The sequence below is a fragment of the Kogia breviceps genome, chromosome 19 (genome assembly GCF_026419965.1).
Source record: "Kogia breviceps isolate mKogBre1 chromosome 19, mKogBre1 haplotype 1, whole genome shotgun sequence".
Classification (NCBI taxonomy): Eukaryota; Metazoa; Chordata; class Mammalia; order Artiodactyla; family Physeteridae; genus Kogia; species Kogia breviceps.
The window spans coordinates 2,826,273-2,845,458 of NC_081328.1; the positions used below are offsets into that span (position 1 = coordinate 2,826,273).

Here is a 19,186-nt window from a genome sequence, read left to right on the forward strand (position 1 = left end):
GGGCAGGTTCTGCAGCCCGGGAGGGCTGTCTGCTTAGAGCTTTATGTGCAAGGAGGCATGTTCTCCCTGAGCCTCCGGATCGCCACTGACTCCCCCTCCGAGAGAAGTCCATCTCCGGGAATGGGCAAGAAGGCCATATGGAAAAGGTCAGGGTCAGAGACCAGGGAGCCTCTTCCCAGCCGTGTCACGTCCAGTTCTGCGAGGTGGGAAAGGATGAGGGCTGCCCTATCGCTAAAGTCCTTACATTCTGGGTCCCTTTAAAAATCGAAAACGGGGGACTTCCCTGGTGGCGCAGTAGTCAAGGTGTATGCTTCCATGGCATGGGGCGCGGGTTGGATCCCTGGTCAGGGAACTAAGGTCCCCCATGCCACGCGGTGCAGCCAGAAAAAATAGATCGAGAAAAACTGAAAACAAAAAATCGAACCTGTCAAGCCATGTACAGCAACGTCGGCTTTGACTGTAGAGCTCAGGAATCTCCAGTCCCTTCCAGACCGATCCCCCAGCTTGGCTGAGGTTACGGGGGGGGGGGGCAAATGATTCACAGAAGAACAGCAGTCTCAGGTCTGGGCTGGAGGACGGGTTGGAGCCTGTGGGGAGCCAGCCTGGGCCTCCCTGAGCCCGAGGACTCGGGCTGCCTTGTGGCCACTGCAGCTGGCCGTCCTCTAAGCCGAGCAGAGTAATGGCGACCTACCGGGCTTCCTCTGCGGGGAGGAAACAGTTAAAATCCTGCCGCAGCTGCACCCAGCTGGGCGTGGTTCTCCCATCTGACTGGGGCGGCAGGATCCTGGGCCCAGGAGTGGAGGAAGCCCAGCTCCGGCGCAGAACTTCCACATGGCTGAGTTTGATCTGATGGCTCCAGGGCCGCTGCCCGGGGTCCCTGCTCACCCTCCGGCCGCTCTCAGCCCAGACTCTGGGTCGGGCAGCCCAGCAGAAGAGGACGCAGCCTCCCCGGGGAGCTCCCCGGGGGAGAGCGGGGGACAGAGCCATGGCTCTGCCTGGCAGGGGGGTCCTGGGACGGAGGTGGCGGAGGAGGAGGAGGTCCTGTGCGACTTCTGCCTCGGGGCCAACAGGGTGAGGGCCGAGAAGTCCTGCCTGACCTGCATGGTGAGCTACTGCCAGGAGCACCTGCGGCCGCACCAGGAGAACAGCAGGCTGCACGGCCACCAGCTGACAGAGCCCAGGAAGGACCGGGACCTGCTCGTGTGCCCGGCCCACCACAGCCCGCTCGTTGCCTTCTGCTGCCCCGATGGCCAGTGCATCTGTCAGGAGTGCGGCCAGGCCGAGCACAGGGGCCACGCCTCTGTCTCCCTTGATGCCGCCCACAGGGACAAGGAGGCAAGTGCCGGGGTCCGTGCGGAGAGGGAGGTGGGGAGGCCGTGGGTCAGGGAGAGGCCTGGCCTCTGCCTCGGCTCCTGGGGCTGCCGGCTTCACTCCTGTGCTCTTAGCTTTGGCCCCTGGCTGTGCAGCCAGCATCCCTGTCTCTTGCACTTGGCTTTGGAAACCGGTTACTCTGTCGCCATCTCGGTCCTGCTCTCTCTGTCTGCACCTGTCGCTCCCGTGGCTAGTTTCCTGCTATTTCTCACTCAGCTTTTGGTGACTGATCCGTGGGTGGGTGTTGGGTGCAGAAGGTGTTTCCCTCAGGCTGGATCTGAGTGGCAACGAATGCCATGTAAAGCTTGGCAGAAATTCAAGAGAAAAGAGCCAGAACTTTGCCTGAAGTTCTCTTTTTCCCTTTACCCCAAGCAAGAGATCAGTAGCAAGGGCCCCTCTGGAGATACCGGGTATGAAATCCCAGAGCTTGAATAGTGCCGAGATAACAGAGAACTGGAAACTTCCCTCCGGGTACAATGTCAAGGACTGCTTACCTTTAGGAAAACTCTCCTCATCAGATAGAGGTATCAGGAGAGACTGAGAAATACTGCGCTCATAGCCTGTAATTTTATTCCCATCAGGTAGGGCAACCGTTTCTAGAACAGCTGGTTTTTCTTGGCCCTGAGAAAGCTGAGAGCCTGGAGAAGTTCCTGGGAATGGATTCATAACGCTTCGTTTCTCATACTCTCACTTTCCACAAGCACGTTTGTTCTCAGGGGGGAAGTGCAGTTCTTTTGTCCCACATTTCTTGTGTCCAGACGCTGGGCAGCTCCCTGTCTGCACTGAGCACGGCCACCAGGCCCGCGGCAGCGTCTTGGCCCCGGGGTTCCTGGGCTGCAGACAAGGAGCTTCCTGGAGGAGGACCCGCTCCTCCACCCCCTCCCTTAAGTGTGGATTTTATCCAGCATTCGTGGGAATTGTTCCAGAAAGCTCTGTATTCCAGATGCCAGTAAGTCACCGTTATCAAGTCTACAATCCACTTGCCGACAGTTCCCAGCCTCTCCAGTGCCAGGAAATGTCCAGTCAGGAGAGCAGGTCACCGCCACCCACTCCCCACGTTCACAGCCACGTTCACAGAGGCGGCTCTGGGTCAGCAGACAGGTCAGAGGATAAAGCTCCATGTAACTGACTACGTGACCTTCATGGAGCCTTGCCCTGTGCCGTGTGCTTTCCGGGGATTTTCCCATCCAGTCCTGGAGTAACTCACTGAGGTGGTGACTACTTTCCTCTTCACCAAATTTGTCCAGACTCATACAGATGACTAAGCCATGGAGTGGGAATGGAAGCTTCTGGAAAGCCACCCCACTGGAGGAACACAGGGAAGGACCCCAAGCTCACACTCTTATAACCTTACTTTATTTTTTGCCCCCAAACCCTGCCACACATGTCGTAGAGAGATTAAAGCAGAGTGTACTGCTTTTCCCTTGTTCGGGGTATAATATCTGAATTCTGTTACATTTGACTGGAAAAGGGGTGCATGTCCCCGTTCAGGAACAATCTCCACCAAATGCTGAGATAGATTGTCGCAGAAAAGCCCTCCCACCCAGCCTGGATCTGCCCGTCTCCCTCCTCAGAGGCAGATACACCACGATCTACTCTTCCTCCTGTTGCCTTTCAGCAATTCTATGCCTGTAGCAGCGTGGATGCAATATGAATTTTAACGTAGTGGAAGCTGGTGCGTTACAGAGACATAGGGTAATTGTCTCTCTGAGCAGGGAGGGTTGTGCTGCTTGTGTGTGGAACCCCACATTCAGACATCCCAGGAGGGAGCCGTGTCAGGTAACATACAGACCACCGGGGCACTTCTTGGTGCCGAAAGCAGGCCGGCCGCGGCTGTGAGGCAGCAGCCCCGCACCCCAGATCCTCGGTGCGGGCCCAGTTCCCAGCCTCTGCTCCCTGGTGTGTCTGTCACAGCTCCTGCCTTTCCACCCTGCATCCTTGCTTTCAACTCTGAGAGTGACTGTGTGTGCTCTGTAAGCGCTTTTGGGGTGGCCCTGCCGCGGCTCAGGAGCCAAAAGATTTCTTGCGAGGAGCCCGGGAGCCCAGCTCCGAAGACACGGTACCTGGATGAGGCTGCAGCCACCACCGGGATTATCTTGAAAGTCTTGTTAGACATAAGTAAGGCTCCAGAAGCTCCATCTTTCCTCCAGCCCGCGCAAGCCCGCTGGAGTCACTTGCTGAGATCACTTTGGATCAAGTTAAGCGCTAGTCACTCAGGCATGTGGTGCAGGGGAAACCGTGAACAGGGGGTCAGCCACAGGGCCACAGAGCGGCCGGGAGCTGCTTCGGGGCCACAGAGCGATTGATTTCTCAGTTCACCGGCAGGGCCCCTTCTGAGGCCCCCACGGCCTCTAGCTATGCCAGTGGGCAAAAACTCTGGATTCAGGAATTCTGGGTGTTCTCTGATTATTTGTTTTGTGCCGCTGGGCTTCCAGCTCTTCCCGGGGGGCACTCAGCTCTTCCCCTTGCGCGGGCCAGCGTCCCAAAGCCTCTTAGTTTTTTTTTTTTTTTTAATTGAAGTGTAGTTGATGTACAATGTTGTATTAATTTCTGCTGTACAGCAAAGTGACTCAGTTTTACACATATAGACATTCTTTTTAAAATGTTCTTTTCCATTATGGTTTATCCCAGGAGATTGGATAGAGTTCCCTGTGCTCTACAGTAGGACCTTGTTGTTTATCCATCCTACATGTAATCGCTTGCATCTACCAACCCCGAATTCCCAGGCCATCCCTCTCCCTTAGCTTTCTTTTTCTTTTTGGCCGCACCCTGCAGCACACAGAACTTCCCCGACCACTGTGCCCCCTGCAGTGGAACTGCAGAGTCTTAACCACTGGACCACCAGGGAAGCCCTTCCCTTAGCTTTTTTTTTTTTTTTTTTTTTTTTTAATTTATTTATTTTATTTATTTTCGGCTGCGTTGGGTCTTCGTTGCTGCGTGCGGGCTTTCTGTAGCTGCGGCGAGCGGGGGCCACTCTTCATCGCGGTGCGCGGGTCTCTCACTGTCGCGGCTTTTCTTGTTGCGGAGCACGGGCTCAGTCCTCAGCTTTGAAGAGCAGCTGATCTTAACTCCACTCACCTTCTCTGAACTCAGGCTCGCTGCTGGGAAACGAAGCTGTGGCATGCGTGTGCGTGAGTTGTGAAGTTTGCACTCTTTCTGTGCCTGCTTTCCTGTTTGTTCTTTTCTGTTCCTTTTCAAGTTGATCAAACCTCACCGAGCACTTCCTGTGGGCCAAGTGTGCTGCGCTACCTCGGGGAGCGTGGGCTGTAGTCAGGAAGCCAGGGCAGGTCCACGTCTCCCTGGATGCCAAAGGGCCGGGGCAGCACAAAGGCCCTGCCACGTGCTCCAAGGAGGAAGACCCCCGGCAGGGAGGCCAGGGCAGGTATCTTGGGGGAGGGAAGGCTCGGCTGGGCCCCGTCTTAGACCTTCGGGTCCATGAGTGGCAGGTCACTGCATCCAATCTCAGCATTGGTTCCAGAAGGCTCAGGATGTGGTGGGGATCTCGGACGCAGTCTCCAGGTGGAGCGGGAGCCAAGTTCTGAGAGCCACAAGTGTTCCTGCTTCTTTGGGGCGCCATTAACCAGCATTGTTCACGGCCCGTCTGCTGCCAAACGGCGGATGGCTTGAGGCTGTTCAGGAGAATTTCTTCTAGAAGTCCCGAGGAGTGCCTTGGACTCAGTATTATGCAAGTTGTTTTATCCTGAACATTCCACCAGGCTGTTCGTCTTTCAGGAGCAGGGACAGTGTCTTATATAACTCGACTGGCATGTAGTGAGCTCTGATCAGCTGGCCAAGGGGTGAAGTCAGGGCCCAGCTGGGACCCTAGTGGTCCCAGACACAGACTCTGCAGAGGGAAACACAAAGCAAATGACACCATCTGGAATTTCCTTCTCTCTTCTCCCTGCTCCTGCTGTTCCAATTTGCATCTCTAACCCGACCCTGGCCACTGAGCTGGGTACCACCTTTGCCCTGGAGACAGAAGCAAGAACGATTTTGTGAACGTATTCTTGAGGCAGAGGAGGCACTAAACCATGTGATGAGGGTCGTAGAGCCTGAGAGAGGCAGGTCCTGTACCCCAGACATGGTGCCTTTGGCACAACATCTGTCCTCAGCCTGCTGAAGCAGGGTGAGGACTCTCTGTGCCCTTGGACACGGGGCCGTCTACTCTCACTGGCACTGCTGTCCTGCCTTTGTGTGGGGCCTGCCTGGGCCTGCGGTGCGCGTGTGGCTGACGTCTTGGGACACCCCGGAGCCAGGGTCTGAGGCACCCTGTCATTTCCTGGGAAGAGAAAAAACTGGAGATGCTGGTCTCCCAAGTGGCCCCACCTCTTGTCGTAAAAGCAGGAGTGCCTGCTTGGGGGGTGACTCACTCAGAGGTCCCCGTCAGGCACTTGGGAGTCCCTTTCTCCTTTTATGGCAGTCCGCAGACAGTGCAGAGAGGCCCCCTCCCTGGACACTCTGGGGGGCTCCTCCTGTGTCCCCGGATGGTGCTGGGGCCGACTGCTTTAACACGCTCTGCACTCGTTGCTACCGTGTGTTCTGTCGTGTCTCCCACCACCTTTCAACAAGCAGCTCATGTCCCCTCCCGCCCTGGAGCAGGCCACTGGGTAATAAGCCTTCTGGACAGACCAAGATTCCACGTGACCCCCAAACAGGCCGGACCCCCTCAGCTTCCCTGCTTCCCCCACTCCTGGCCGTCAGGTCTCAGGTCTCAGGGGCGGGAGGTCACCCGGGCTCCCTCGGCTCTGAGTCAGGGCCGCAGGGCCTGAGCAAACGTTCCCGGGCTTCTGCAGAGGGAGGCGAGTCCCCTGCCTGCCTGGGCTGCCGCCACTGGGGCCCGGAATTGCCCGCGGGCTTCAGTGGGAGGAAGGGGAGACGCGTCACGGTGCCCCTGCACCCCGAGTTCTGTTAGGGCGCGTGACGTCACAGCTGGAGCGCGGACACACGCTGCTGTGAAAATCGGCGAAAGCTCTTCTTTCTGTGGCTGCCGTCTCGTGCCCTCGTGGACGCAGAAAGTGACAGGGCCTCTCAACTGTGCAGAGGCTCTGGTTTCATGGCTTGGCACGTTCCAGGCAGACCGTGCTTGGGGCGTTTCAGGAGGCGAGAGTGGGGCTGGGCAGGGGCGTCGACGTGGGCAAACCCGGGGTTCTCGGGCGGGCGCTTGCCTCGGCGCGGAGGGTTCGCTTTGCCTGCATCCGGCAGAGAGTAAGAGTCCGTGATGGCAAGCAGCCGAGGTAGTGCCAGTAACGATGATGCGGATGATGACGCCGCCCGCACGGATGGGGCACCTGCGGCGCGCCCGCTGCCGTACAGAGTTCCTGCTGACACGGCTCCCATCCTCGCGGGAACCCTGTGCATTGGGCACTTTAGCCGCTCCCACCTCACAGGTGGAGAAATGCAAGTGTGGAGGCGTTAAGTAGGTTTTCCCGGAGTCTCATCTGCTAAGTAGAAACCCTGGGATGCCCACCCCCGACTTCCAGCGCTCCGCGCTCCTTGTCAGGCTGTTCCGGGGCTGGACGGGCTGGACTCAGCTCCACTGACAGCCGCGTGACCTTGGAGAGGTGGCTCCGTTTTCTCGTCTGGACAATGGAGATGATGTGTTGACCTGCTGTGGGCATGGTCAGGATGATGGGAGGTGACACAGAGAGATGCTTGAAGCGATGCCCAGCGCAGCGTTAGCTCTCCCTGCATTTTAGCCAGTTCGCCCCAGGAAGTGCCGGCGCACAGCTGACCCTCTGTGCCTCCACCGGGGCGGGGGGGGGGGGGCGGTGCTCCAGCCTGGCTTCTGAGAGCAGCTTCTGAGACAGACTCCCCTTTCCGTGGAGGAAGGGCAGACGGCGCCCTTGCTCCTGGGGACCTGCCGAGTGCCCTGGGCTCCTTCCTCCTTGACGCTGACCTTTCCTCTTCTTAGGCTGAGCTTCGGAGCAGCCAGTTAGACCTGGAGCGGAAACTCAAGTCGAATGAAGACGCCATCGCCAGGCTCCAAGCCAACCATAAGTCCGTTCTGGTAAGGCTGGCCGGGGTCACCTGCCAGGCTTTGGCACACCTGGCAGCTGCTGCACGCCCAGCCAGGGCCAGCCGGGGTTGTGGGGTGCAGGGTGCAGGCCCGGCCCCCGTGTCCACGGGCCCCGTGGGTGTTGTCACTGGGTGCGACCCGTGTGCACAGATAAGGTCGGCCACAGCGAAGGGTGGCTTCACCTTGTTATGGGGGTTTGCTATGAAGTTAGCTCAAGGTTCGGAACTGGCAAGTGATTTACTTTTTAATGTTACAGGGTAGAAGCAAGCTAGTCCTGTAATGACGGTGCCCTTATTTGTACACGTGCATATGCTTTCTTGACCGGGAGAAAAGGGTGTATGTGGGCGTCAAGGGGGCTGGTTAGCCAGAGCTCCAGAAATTATGCATATAATCTTGGATTCTTCCAGCATGGGAGGGTGTTCTGCATGTGATTCATTCTCACCGGTCCTAAACCCTGGCAGCCAGAAAAGAGAGGTGAGAGCTGCTGGATTAGTGGATGGTACTTGATAAGGTCAGTGGCGTGCCAGGCTACTTAGTTTTAGTCTCTCTGGTTCATGAGCGCTTTCTGTAATAAACTCTAAGTAGACCCAAACAGTTCCACAAAGGTTTGTCATTAGTGGCAAGCCAGTAAGCACAACTCAGAGGAGAATGCAAAACAACTACCCTATGGCAGTCAGTCAGCGGCAGCCTCTTTGCGTATCAAGAATGATTCTACCCATTCATCCATCCATCCACCGACGTATCCACTTTCCATCCATCCATCCATCCATCCATATCTAATACATGTAACCATTTCAACTTAATTTCTTCCTCCTTGGTGTTTATAACTAACTAGCTGTGGAAGAATGAACACCTATTTCTTACCCATATACTCTTAGGAAAAGAAGAACAATAATTATCCCTTTAAAGTCTTGGAAACCTTCAGAGATTGTTGATTTCCACGCGCAATGGAATCTGGAGAACCTCCTGGAGCATGTTGCCTTTTTTTTTTTGCGGTACGGGCCTCTCACTGCTGTGGCCTCTCCCGTTGCGGAGCACAGGCTCCGGACGTGCGGGCCCAGCAGCCATGGCTCACGGGCCCAGCCGCTCCGCGGCACGTGGGATCCTCCCGGACCGGGGCGCGAACCCGCGTCCCCTGCATCGGCAGGCGGACTCTCAACCACTGCGCCACCCGGGAAGCCCTCATCTTGCCTTTTTCCAGCTCTTTATTTTCCAAACACTTTGATCCCTACTCAGCCCTTCTCTTAACTGCATGGTAACCAGCTGAGGTAGTTACCACAGTGGCCACCACGTAGGAGGTACCTGAGGACACAGAGACGACAAGAATTGTCCAGGGCCCCTAGATGGATGGGACAGGAGAGCCTGGGAGTGTCCCTTGACCTAAGAATGACTCAGTCCGTTGACATGGTGGTGCTTTAGTTTCTTTATCTAAGAAATGGGGACTGTAGTAGTGCAGTCATCCGTTGGTGTCCTCTGGGGATTGGTTTTAGGATAACCCCCAGTCCCCCCACCACAGATACCAAAATCCACAGATGCTCAAGTCCCTTGTATAAAATGGCCTAGTATTTGCGTGTAAACCTGCGCACATCCTCCCGTATACTTTAACTCTTCTCTAGATCACTTACAGTACCGGATACAATGTAAATGCTATGTAAATAGTGGCCAGCTTGGCAGAGTCTAGTTTTGCTTTTTGGAACTTTCTGGAATTTTTTTTTCCCCCAAATATTTTCGTTCTGTGGTTGGTTGAATTCGTGAACGTGAAATCCGCAGATGTGGAGGGCCATCTGTATTTACCTTCTAGGGTTGCCATGAGAGACTGTGTATGCAGTGCTCAGAAGAGCGCCTGGCCCACGATAAGCACTTACTAAATGTGACCGTTATCGCATTACTATGTTATGTAACTAGAAAGTGACCAGGCAGGTGGCAGGACCCCAGGAGAACAGAAAACAGTGCCTGGAGGGGCTGCTCAGAGGGTTCGCAGGTGGGGTGGTCATGGAGGGACATGGGGGAGATGGAGGCAGGCAGGTCATGGGCTCCGGGCTGTGGAGTGGGGTGAAGGGGGCGTGAGCAAAGGAAAGTGTCTCGAGGAACTTTACTTAGCCAGGTAGTTTGTGTTGGGGCAACGATCTGGAGTTGGGCGTGAGGGAGCCGTCAGCACCAGGACCTAAGAACTACCAGAGAGAGGTGGAAACCGTTGGAAACGTGGATTGAAGTTGTAAATGTGACACTGACTGAAGGCATTTGTAAACGATGTGGAAGGATAGAATCCCACATGCACAAGTGCCATCATGCAGATCCTTGCTGTTCATCACATGGGACTTGTTTTCTATATTTTTGAACGTGGCATTCCATTCTGCACAGGTGGGCTGGTCCTGCGGTGCTTAGGTGCTGTGGACACCTGCACACACCCTAAACATTTTGTGCCTGGCACAGACACCATAGGGTTAGATGTGCTCTGGGCTCAGATGGAGCCGGTGGGCAGTTTAACTGGACATACATGAAATGCTGAGAAAGCAACTTCATGCTACTGATTTGTACAAAGAAGCCAAATTATTATTTTACCGCAAGAAACGTGACTGTCAAGTGTACTGAATACGCACATTGTCCTGGTTGGAAGATTGATGTCACAGACTTGAAGAGCAGCCCAAGTGTCAGAGCTGGGCTCAGAAATCAGAGAATTCACTCTCTCATCTGATGGATGAGAGACTAAGGGAATGATTGGAAAATAAGTACTTATACCCTGGAGAGTCCTTCTTGTTTCCGGGAACCCAGGATTCAAATGAGAATAAAGGCCTCCCTTTGCAATAGGAAATCTCTCCCTGATGTGCGGGTTTCTCCGGTTTGATTTCTGAGAAGGTTGGACGCCTCACTAACAGGTTCTTCACCCCCCACCCCCACTCTCCCTCCCCCCCCACCCCACCCCCCGCCGCCAGGTGTCGGTGTCGGAGGTAAAGGCGGTGGCCAAGGAGCAGTTTGGGGACCTCCTTGCTGCCGTGAGGAAGGCCCAGGCGGACATGATGCTTTTCTTGGAGGAGAGGGAGCAAGCTGCCCTGGGCCAGGCCAACGGCATCAAGACCCACCTGGAGTACAGGAGCGCAGAGATGGAGAAGACCAGGCAGGAGCTGCACAGAATCGCTGCCATCGGCAACCCCGTGCTTTTCCTGGAGGTATGGGCCGCCGCCGCGCCGCTGACGCCAGGGAGACCTTCGCGCTGCTCCGCTGCTCGGCCTGCGGCGGCGCACGGGGGGAGGGAACTGCCCGCTGATACACGGGTGCGCAGGGAGCCGTGAGGACGGAGCAGCTGAGTGCGGGAGCGCGGGAGGGAGGGCTTTCCGGAGCGGAGAGGCTGGAGCCGGGTGGTGGAAGACGCATCGTGTGCCAGCAGAGGCAACGGCATGTGCAAAGGCAGAGAGGTTTGAGACAGCGCAGCTGATTTGGGGTGTGGGACGCTTGGGCACAGAGTGATGGGAGGCGAGGCTGGCGCTGCTCTTCATCCTGAAGTCACAGCAGCCCAGCTTCAGGTGAGGGCTGATGAGCTCAGGCCTCGGTGTGCTTTACAAACCACTCCAACAGTGGAGGGATGCTTGCTGGGCCGGGGTGAGACCGGGGACCTGCTGCCTTTCGGAGAGGGCTGCACGTGCTGGGGTGACTGAGGGCAGACAGCCCAGCAGAGGAAATGAGACCCTTCATTACAATGTGCCGTTCATTGTATGTTAAGCCGCCTGCCATCAGACATTCCATCCTCCTGGATCTGTCACTAGAGCGCTTGTAGTTTTTAGCAAGTCACTTAACCTTTTTGGGTCTCAGATTCCTCATTTATAAACAAGCAGGTCGGAGTCAGTGATTTCCAAGGCTCCTTCAGTGCTAATATTCCTACATACAAATAATTCCTTTACTGCATTTTGGGAAGAGATTCCCTTCTAGTTAACGGCAAACGTAAATGTTTATTGTGAAAAAAAAACTTGGAAAATATGGAAAAATATAAAGGAACCCGATCATTCATATTCCCATCACCCAAGATATTCACCGTTAGCCTTGTAATGAGTGAGAGAAAGAGAAGCAGACAGAGACAGACAGACAGACATACCAAAGAATGTCTTTCAGTTCCTTTACTTTTCAATATCAAAACAAAGAAACTATGAAGAAAAATTTGGCTTCCCATGTCATGAGTTTCTTAAAGAGCATATAAATAATTTAAACAAAGAAATAAAATCTCTTTATTTTTTTCTCCTTTTGTAACTTTAACATAAAAACTTTAATATGTATAAAATGTATTTTAGTATAGGACAACTTATTTTAGTTAAACATAACTTCTTTTTCCACAAATTTTTAGCCAATCGAAATGACCTGTATTGTTCCCCAGTGATTCTTTTTTTTTTAGAAATAGACCATTTTATTTTATTTTATTTTTGATTTTTTCGCTGTGCCGTGCGGTATGAGGGATCTTCCTGCCCCGACCAGGGATCCAGCCCTCACCCCCTGCCTTGGAAGCATAGAGTCTTAACCACTGGACCGCCAGGGAAGTCCCCCCCAGTGATCTAAAATGTTACTTTTATCATATATGGCACTAACTCTACGTATGGTGTTAAAATGTTTATTTTTCTCCCTATCTACTCTCTGGCTTGGCCTCTTTCTTCTCTTCCATTAATCTAACCATTCTGGTACAACTGTTTTCATCACTAAGTTTTCTGCTGTACCCAGTCTGTAATTCGGTGCTTCCATTGCATTTGCATTTTGATAATGTGTCACACCTGAAAGCAACCTTTCCTGATCACTGCAGAGTTTTTTTTTTTTTTTTTTTTTTTGTGGTACGCGGGCCTCTCACTGTTGTGGCCTCTCCCATCGCGGAGCGCAGGCTCCGGACCCACAGGCTCAGCGGCCACGGCTCACGGGCCCAGCCGCTCTGCGGCATGTGGGATCTTCCCGGACCGGGGCACGAACCCGTGTCCCCTGCAGCAGCAGGCGGACTCTCAACCACTGCGCCACCAGGGAAGCCCCACTGCAGAGTTTTGAAGCATGAGAGGCTTAATGTGTTTATCTATGTGAAAACACTTTTCCAACTCTAAAGCACAGAACAAGAATTAGAGAACACACCGCGTATTGGATTGAACCGACTAGCAAAATGCAGCAGCAAGCATTCCCGCCTGGGGACTTGTCTGTGAATCTTCCAAGTGCTACACCCGTTCCTCCGTCCCTGTCGTGGCTTGTGTTTAAATTAGTTTAAAAAAAAAAAAAAAAAGTACTGATAGAATGAAGGTTGCGGGAATGTTACCGCCATCTGTGCTGTTGGTGTAACACATTTGCTCTTCGATTCCCTGTCTGGGCTGTGCATCGCATCTGCTCGTGGGTGCCTAGTATCTCTTGATTTTTAAAAGTCCACTTTCCCAGTTAAAAAACACAAATGCTTTCTACATTATCAGACGCTGAGCCGGACCCATTACACGTACGCTTTCTTTGTGAAGTGCACGTCACCATCAGCCTATTTTAATGACGAGGGAGGTGCCGTATTGAGGAGGGCAGCCCTGTTTCAGAAGCACAGAAGCCGGGGCAAGCTCTGCCGTGTGTCCTTTCCTGCAGGAGTACTGCAAGTTCAAGAACATGAAGGACGATGCTTTCCCCAGCGTCTACATTGGACTCAAGGACAAGCTCTCGGGCATCCGCAAGGTCATCATCGACTCCACCGCGCACCTGATCCAGTTGCTGCAGAACTACAAGGAGAAGCTCCAGGAGTTCTCCAAGGAAGGTGAGAAGCTGTGGCTTGTAGTGTCCCGGAGGGGCTGACGGGGGAGGTGGGAGTCGAGAGGGAGAGCAGAAGCGGGGAGCTTCTCATTTTCAGAGCCGTCCTCTGGCTGGCCGTGCCACTGGTGGACACTTACCTTGACGACTGAGACCTGAGAACCTGAGTCAGCCGCCTCACGCCCTTGGCCAGCATCTCCGAGACTAGCTTCTGCGGTTGCTGATGCCTGTACTTGCAAGTGAAATCCAAGTCAGGCTGGGGTCTTTCCTCAGCGTGTTCGACTTTAGTGTGGTCCATCGAGCAGGGGTCTCTGACACGTGACTAGTGTCCGGGCCCCTCTTCCCCGAGGAAGCCCAGGGAAGAGGGGCGGAGGGTTCCTGCTTCTTAGGTTCTCCTGCCCACCCGGACAGGTGTGCATTCACAATTCTCTGATCTTCTAGAGGAGTACGACATCAGAACGCAGGTGTGTGCCGTCACTGAGCACAAGCACTGGACCTCGGAACCCGAGCCCAGCACCAGGCAGCAGTTCCTCCAGTGTAAGTCGTGAACCGCTTCCCTTTCCCCGGGTGTGGAGGTACGTGTGAGGCTTTGGAAGCGAGGATGCCGTCCGTCTCTCACGTAGGTTTCAGGTTCTTGCGACATCAGGGCCTGTGCCCAAATGGTACGTTTTCAAAAGCTTAATTGTTAAAAAAAAAATCTGAACTTTTCATTTTGAAACAGTTTCAAACTTACGAAAACATTGCAGAAAGAGGACCAGGAATTCTTGTATACCTTTCATCCAGTTTTTCCAAACGTTAACACTTTACGTTACAACGGTCCAACTGATCCAAACTGGAAAATGAAATCGCTGCAAGCCTATTAACTAATCTATGGGATTTATTCAGGTTTCACGAGGTGTTCCTCCCAGTGTCCTTTTTCTGGCTGGAAGTCCGGTCCGAGGTCACAGATGTTTCTTTGTCTCCAGTCTGGGTCCAGTCCCTTTGTCCTTCTGTGTCCTTCATGACCTTGGCCCTTTCAAAGATCCTGGCTAGTTCCCAAATGGCTCCCTGTTAAGTCTGACTTGGCCAGAACTGCAAAACCCATCGTCCCGTCATGATGTGGGAGTGTCCTGGTCTGTCAGCATTTTTGAAAACACATTATTTCCAATCAATACTTCCTTCGGGTTAACAAGGCAGGGAGGTTTCATCTCCCAGGAGAGGAAGGGCTGCATCTGGGTACTCAGGGCTCACTTTTAGGGCATGCAGCTGCTTCATCTCTTTGCGACGTGCCGTTGAACCCTGCTTCTGCTTGCTTTCTGGGGGTGAGCGCTGGCTGACCAACTCCAGCGCTGGCTGAACCCCTTTTGCTCTGGTCGTGACATGGAGCCTCGGGTTCAATGACTGTCTCCTGTTCTTTCCACAGCTCCTCATTTTCCCCAGGACCTCTCGGTTTCCACACAGTTTCCTTGACTTATTCTTTCCTGCTTCCTGACACCAGCACATCTGTGTTTTTTAAAAAAAATAAATTTATTTATTTATTAATTATCTATTTTTGGCTGCGTCGGGTCGTCGTTGCTGCACGCGGGCTTTCTATACTTGCGGCGAGCGGGGGCTACTCTTTGTTGTGGTGCACGGGCCTCTCACCGCGGTGGCTTCTCTTGTTGCAGAGCACGGGCTCTAGGTGTGCGGCTTCAGTAGTTGCGGCGCCTGGGCTCAGTAGTTGTGGCACACGGGCTTCAGTAGTTGTGGCTCGCGGGCTCTAGAGCTCTGGCTCAGTAGTTGTGGCGCACAGGCTTAGTTGCTCCGCGGCACGTGGGATCTTCCCGGACCGGGGCTCGAACCCGTGTCCCCTGCATTGGCAGGCGGATTCTTAACCACTGTGCCACCAGGGAAGCCCCACATGTATGTTTCACTAACAGATACAGTTAATACGAGAAGCCAAACACCTTTTGTGCTTAATGTTAAAGTAAAAGTGAACCACATCCTGTTATAATCTGTTTCTTGTTGCATGACAGTTGTCTTTTTTCATGCATGACATTAACTTTTGCTCTTAGAGTATTGCTGTGAACTTTTAGCCTTTTATGGACTCATATCATGTCACCTGTCCAAGTTCTGTCAAATTGCCAGCTTGACTGACCAGTGGGAGCCACTTGTAAGCTGGCCTCTTTGTCCTTGAAGCATTGACCTTTTGCCCTTGACATTCTAAAAAGTATTGCTGCTTTCTGGCACTAACAGAACCTTCCAGACCCGTTCTGGTGTTCTTGTCCCAAGGCAAAGAATCACCTACCCTGTAAGGAGCCCTGGGTCCCCCTAGATGAGAAGAGCACTAACGCAGTCATTCATTTGGCACGTGTATACCGAGCATCTTCTCAGAGCTAGAACCCCAGCATAGAGTCCCACAGAAAATATGGAGCTGATCGAATAAAAGGAGAACATTCATGAAACAAACACACTGGTAAATAATTGCACATTGTGATGAGTACCAGGAAGTTATAAAGCCAGGGTGCCCTGAGAGACATTGACAGGCCGGCACGGGGACCTCTTTGAGGACAGACTCACAGCCACAATCCGAACAGTTCACTCGGGATCTCCCCTGACTCCGGTCAGGGCGAGGACCCCACCGCGGAGGGAACGGTCCGTGCCGAAGCCGCCCGAGCGGGTTCAGCGTTGGGGGGGTCTGAGGTCAGGGTGCTGGGGTGTGGAGGTCAAGGGGGAGAGGGCAGGAGACGAGGTTGCCGACGCAGGCAAGTGCTAGTCACGCAGGGCCGGGCGGCCAGGGAGGCGGGTCACTGCTTTATCCTAAGGGCAGAGACACCATCAGAGGCTGTGAGCTGGGGCGATGCGATTCACCTTAGCTGGCTCCCTGAGGCGAGCTCCTTTCGGGGAGAAGGTCTGGGCGGGGGAGGTGGGAGAGAGCCCCACGACCAGCGTGGGGCTACTGCACGCTCTGGGGGAGATTTGGGGGTGGCTTAGATGGGGCTGAAGTAGGGCGCTGAGAGGGTGGGATCCACAGGACTCATGTGGGTGTATGAGTGCCTGTCTGCCCCAAGCCCTTGTCGACCCTGGGTAGAAAAGTGCCTGGATTTCAGGATGTATTTGTCAAATGAGTGAAAGCATGAGCCCATCCATAGGTTTTATTTCTTGATTCCGTTCAGCCAATAATACAGTAAATTCCAAGCAACTTGAGCTTCAGGAAGGAAGGAGGTGGGTTGACTTGTCAAAAGGGGTCTGGGACCGCTTACGACCTGCATGGGTGAGGTGCCCGCCACAAGCAGTTCTCCGTGACACCGGCCTGGCGTCCCACAATTTAACTCGCTTCCGGCACTGCCTGGAGATGGCGTCAGATCCCACAGGACGGTTCCCACTTCAGATGCCATTCGCAAGTATTGGGTGCCCGGGTGACGGACAACTTCTGTCCGACTTGGCTACAGGACCCCCCACCCCCCACCCCCGCCTTGGACTCGAGCATTTGCTAGAACAGCTCACAGAAGTCAGGGAGACTTCTTCTGTTCACCAGTTTATTAAAGGATGTGATAAAGGACACAGATGAGCAGCCAGATGGAGTGAGAGAGGCGCGGGGCAAGGCCGGGGAGGTCCCGATCGCAGGAGCCTCCGTCCCCATGGAGATGGGGTGCATCGCCTGCTGGTGTGGGTGTTTGCCAACCCGGAAGCACTCAGAACCCCGCACTATTGAGATTTCATGGCGGCTTCATCTCATAGGCACAATGGCCCGCTAACTCCATTTCCAGCTCCTCTCGCTTCTCATGAGAATAGGAGTTAGGGCTACAAGTTCCAAGCTTCTAGTCATGACTTGGTCTCTCTGGTGACCAGCCAGCCCCCTCCAGGAGCCCACCCAGAGTTGCCTCGTCAGGACAAAAGGTACATGTGTAACCTGGGGAATCACAAGGCTTTCAGGAGCTCTGCGTCAGGAACAGGGGCCAAAGACCAAATATTAGAACAACATGTGGTCCTAGTGCTCTTATCACTCAGGAGATTACAGGGAGCTTTGTGCTGGCCGCCGGGAACCAGAGGCCAAATATGTATTTATTATGAAGCACAATATCACACTTGCGTTCTGTTTTCTGGTTTTCACCCACCTCTTTTCTGGGAAGGAACAGGGGTCTGGGAGACGGATGTCTTTTCGTCCTTTGGAGACTCGCTAGGTTTGAGGTGCTGGGTGTGAATCAGCTGTCGGTCCCTGACTTTCTGTGTCCCCTCAGATGCCTGTGACATTGCCTTCGACCCCGACACGGCACACAGGTACCTCCGGCTGCAGGAGGACAACCGCAAGGTCACCAACACCGCGCCCTGGGCGCACCCGTACCCGGGCCTCCCCAGCAGGTTCACACACTGGCGGCAGGTGCTGGCCCAGCAGAGCCTCTACCTGCACAGGTACTACTTCGAGGTGGAGCTCTCCGGGGCGGGCATCTACGTGGGCCTGACGCGCCAGGGCATCGACCGCGAGGGCGAGGAGCGCAATGGTTGCATTTCCGGAAACGACTTCTCCTGGAGCCTCCAGTGGGATGGCAAGGGCTTCAGGGCCTGGCACAGTGACACGGAGACCCCGCTCAGGGCCCGCCCTTGTCAGAGGCTGGGGGTCTACGTGGACTTCCCCGGAGGCGTCCTCTCCTTCTACGGCGTCGAGCCGGAGGCCATGACGCTGGTGCACCGGTTCGACTGTAAGTTTTCGGAGCCCGTCTACCCAGCCTTCTGGCTTTCCAAGAAGGACAACACCATCCGGATTGCGGATCTGGGAGAGGAACCTGAGAAGCCGGCACCGCCCCCGCTGGAGCCTGCTCCCTAGGTGCCGGGGGTCCAGAGCCCAGACCTACGCCGACACACAGACGGGGCGGCAGCTTGCGTTTTGAGGCTGACTGGGGGGCAGAATCCCGGCCAGCGGTTGCTGGCTTTAGAAATCACGTGGTCAGAGGATGAGGGGAAGGGTCTCTGGCCGCCGCCTTGGGCTCCACGCGGCGCTGCTCCCCACGTGTGCAATAATCCTCAGGCCCTAAGTCCTCCTCGCCATCTTCTCGTGGTGTCCTGTCTGCTCGGGTGAACGGCGCACCGTGCCAGGAGGTGGTCACCAGGAATCCTCAGAACCATCCGAAAGGCTGCAGAGGAATCAGAATAAATCGTGAACTTTATCTCGCTTCCCCCGTGTCACCCCGGCGCTGTCCGGAGCTCCTCCCGTGGGGCAGCCGCTCACACCGTCCCCATTTTGCAGGTGGGGAAGCTGTGGTCTGGCGGGGGTCAGTGAACTTGCTTGGGGTCACCGTGGTCACGTGGTGAGCGAGAGGCCGAGCCGGGATTCAGACCTGGGAGGGCTGACGTTGAACTTGCGACCACGACCCCACGCTGCCTCCCTCCTTAGATGGTGGGTGTCGTGTGCACGGGAATAAACCACATCATGAACTGCGTTCGTCTTACGGCCTCCGTCGCTCTGCACCCGCGCGTCTGACTGGGCCTCGCGGCTGTGCTGTGATGGAGAGCTCGGAGCCCCACCTGGAAGCTCACCTGGTTTGGGGACAGTGAGGATTGCAGGAATGTCTTAGTGGGGGCCGAGTCCCTGTGACCTCAGGCGACGGGGCTCCTTCCTCTCTCCTGGAGCCACCCAGACGAAGTGGGCGCGTCTGATTCCTCCTTCAAGGGCAGTTCTGCACGTGTTTGGGGGTAGCTCTCACACCGTCCCCCCCCAGGCATTATTCTTGGCCTCTCGCTCTATCTCCCACTTTCCTTTGTGGTTTCCAGACCTTCTACTCCTCTGATCACATCGCCCTCCTTTCTAGAGACGCGCTCCCTAAGATTAGTGATACACATTCATCAAACCTTTAGGCAAACGACAAACTGTATTTAAATGGGTTCCTGAGGACATAAGCTGAGGCTCCTTTCGGGATTCCCTGGAAATACAACTTCTGGGTCTTTTCCGTGACCTGTGGCAAGTCAAGTCCCTTCCTCTTTGGCGGGTCTGCTGGTCCTGTGTCAAGAGTACTTTACTTCAGTGTCACTCGACTCGTTTCCAGAGACCCTGCCCTACGTTTGAATTCTAGCATTTATATAGTATAGGATTTGAATTTTTAAATTGAA

General features: G+C 54.5%; 1 protein-coding gene across 1 annotated transcript in view; it reads left to right on the forward strand.

The window, feature by feature from the left end:
* Positions 1-751: 751 nt before the first annotated feature.
* Positions 752-19,186, forward strand: part of LOC131746319 (F-box/WD repeat-containing protein 10-like) — a 47,254-nt gene continuing 28,819 nt past the window's right edge. Inside the window, exons 1-6 of the mRNA XM_059047543.2 lie at positions 752-1,335; positions 7,283-7,378; positions 10,321-10,554; positions 12,965-13,130; positions 13,565-13,660; positions 17,323-17,893. Coding sequence (XP_058903526.2) covers positions 832-1,335; positions 7,283-7,378; positions 10,321-10,554; positions 12,965-13,130; positions 13,565-13,660; positions 17,323-17,893 — 1,667 coding nt within the window. The 5' untranslated portion in view covers positions 752-831. The remainder of the gene's footprint in view (positions 1,336-7,282; positions 7,379-10,320; positions 10,555-12,964; positions 13,131-13,564; positions 13,661-17,322; positions 17,894-19,186) is intronic.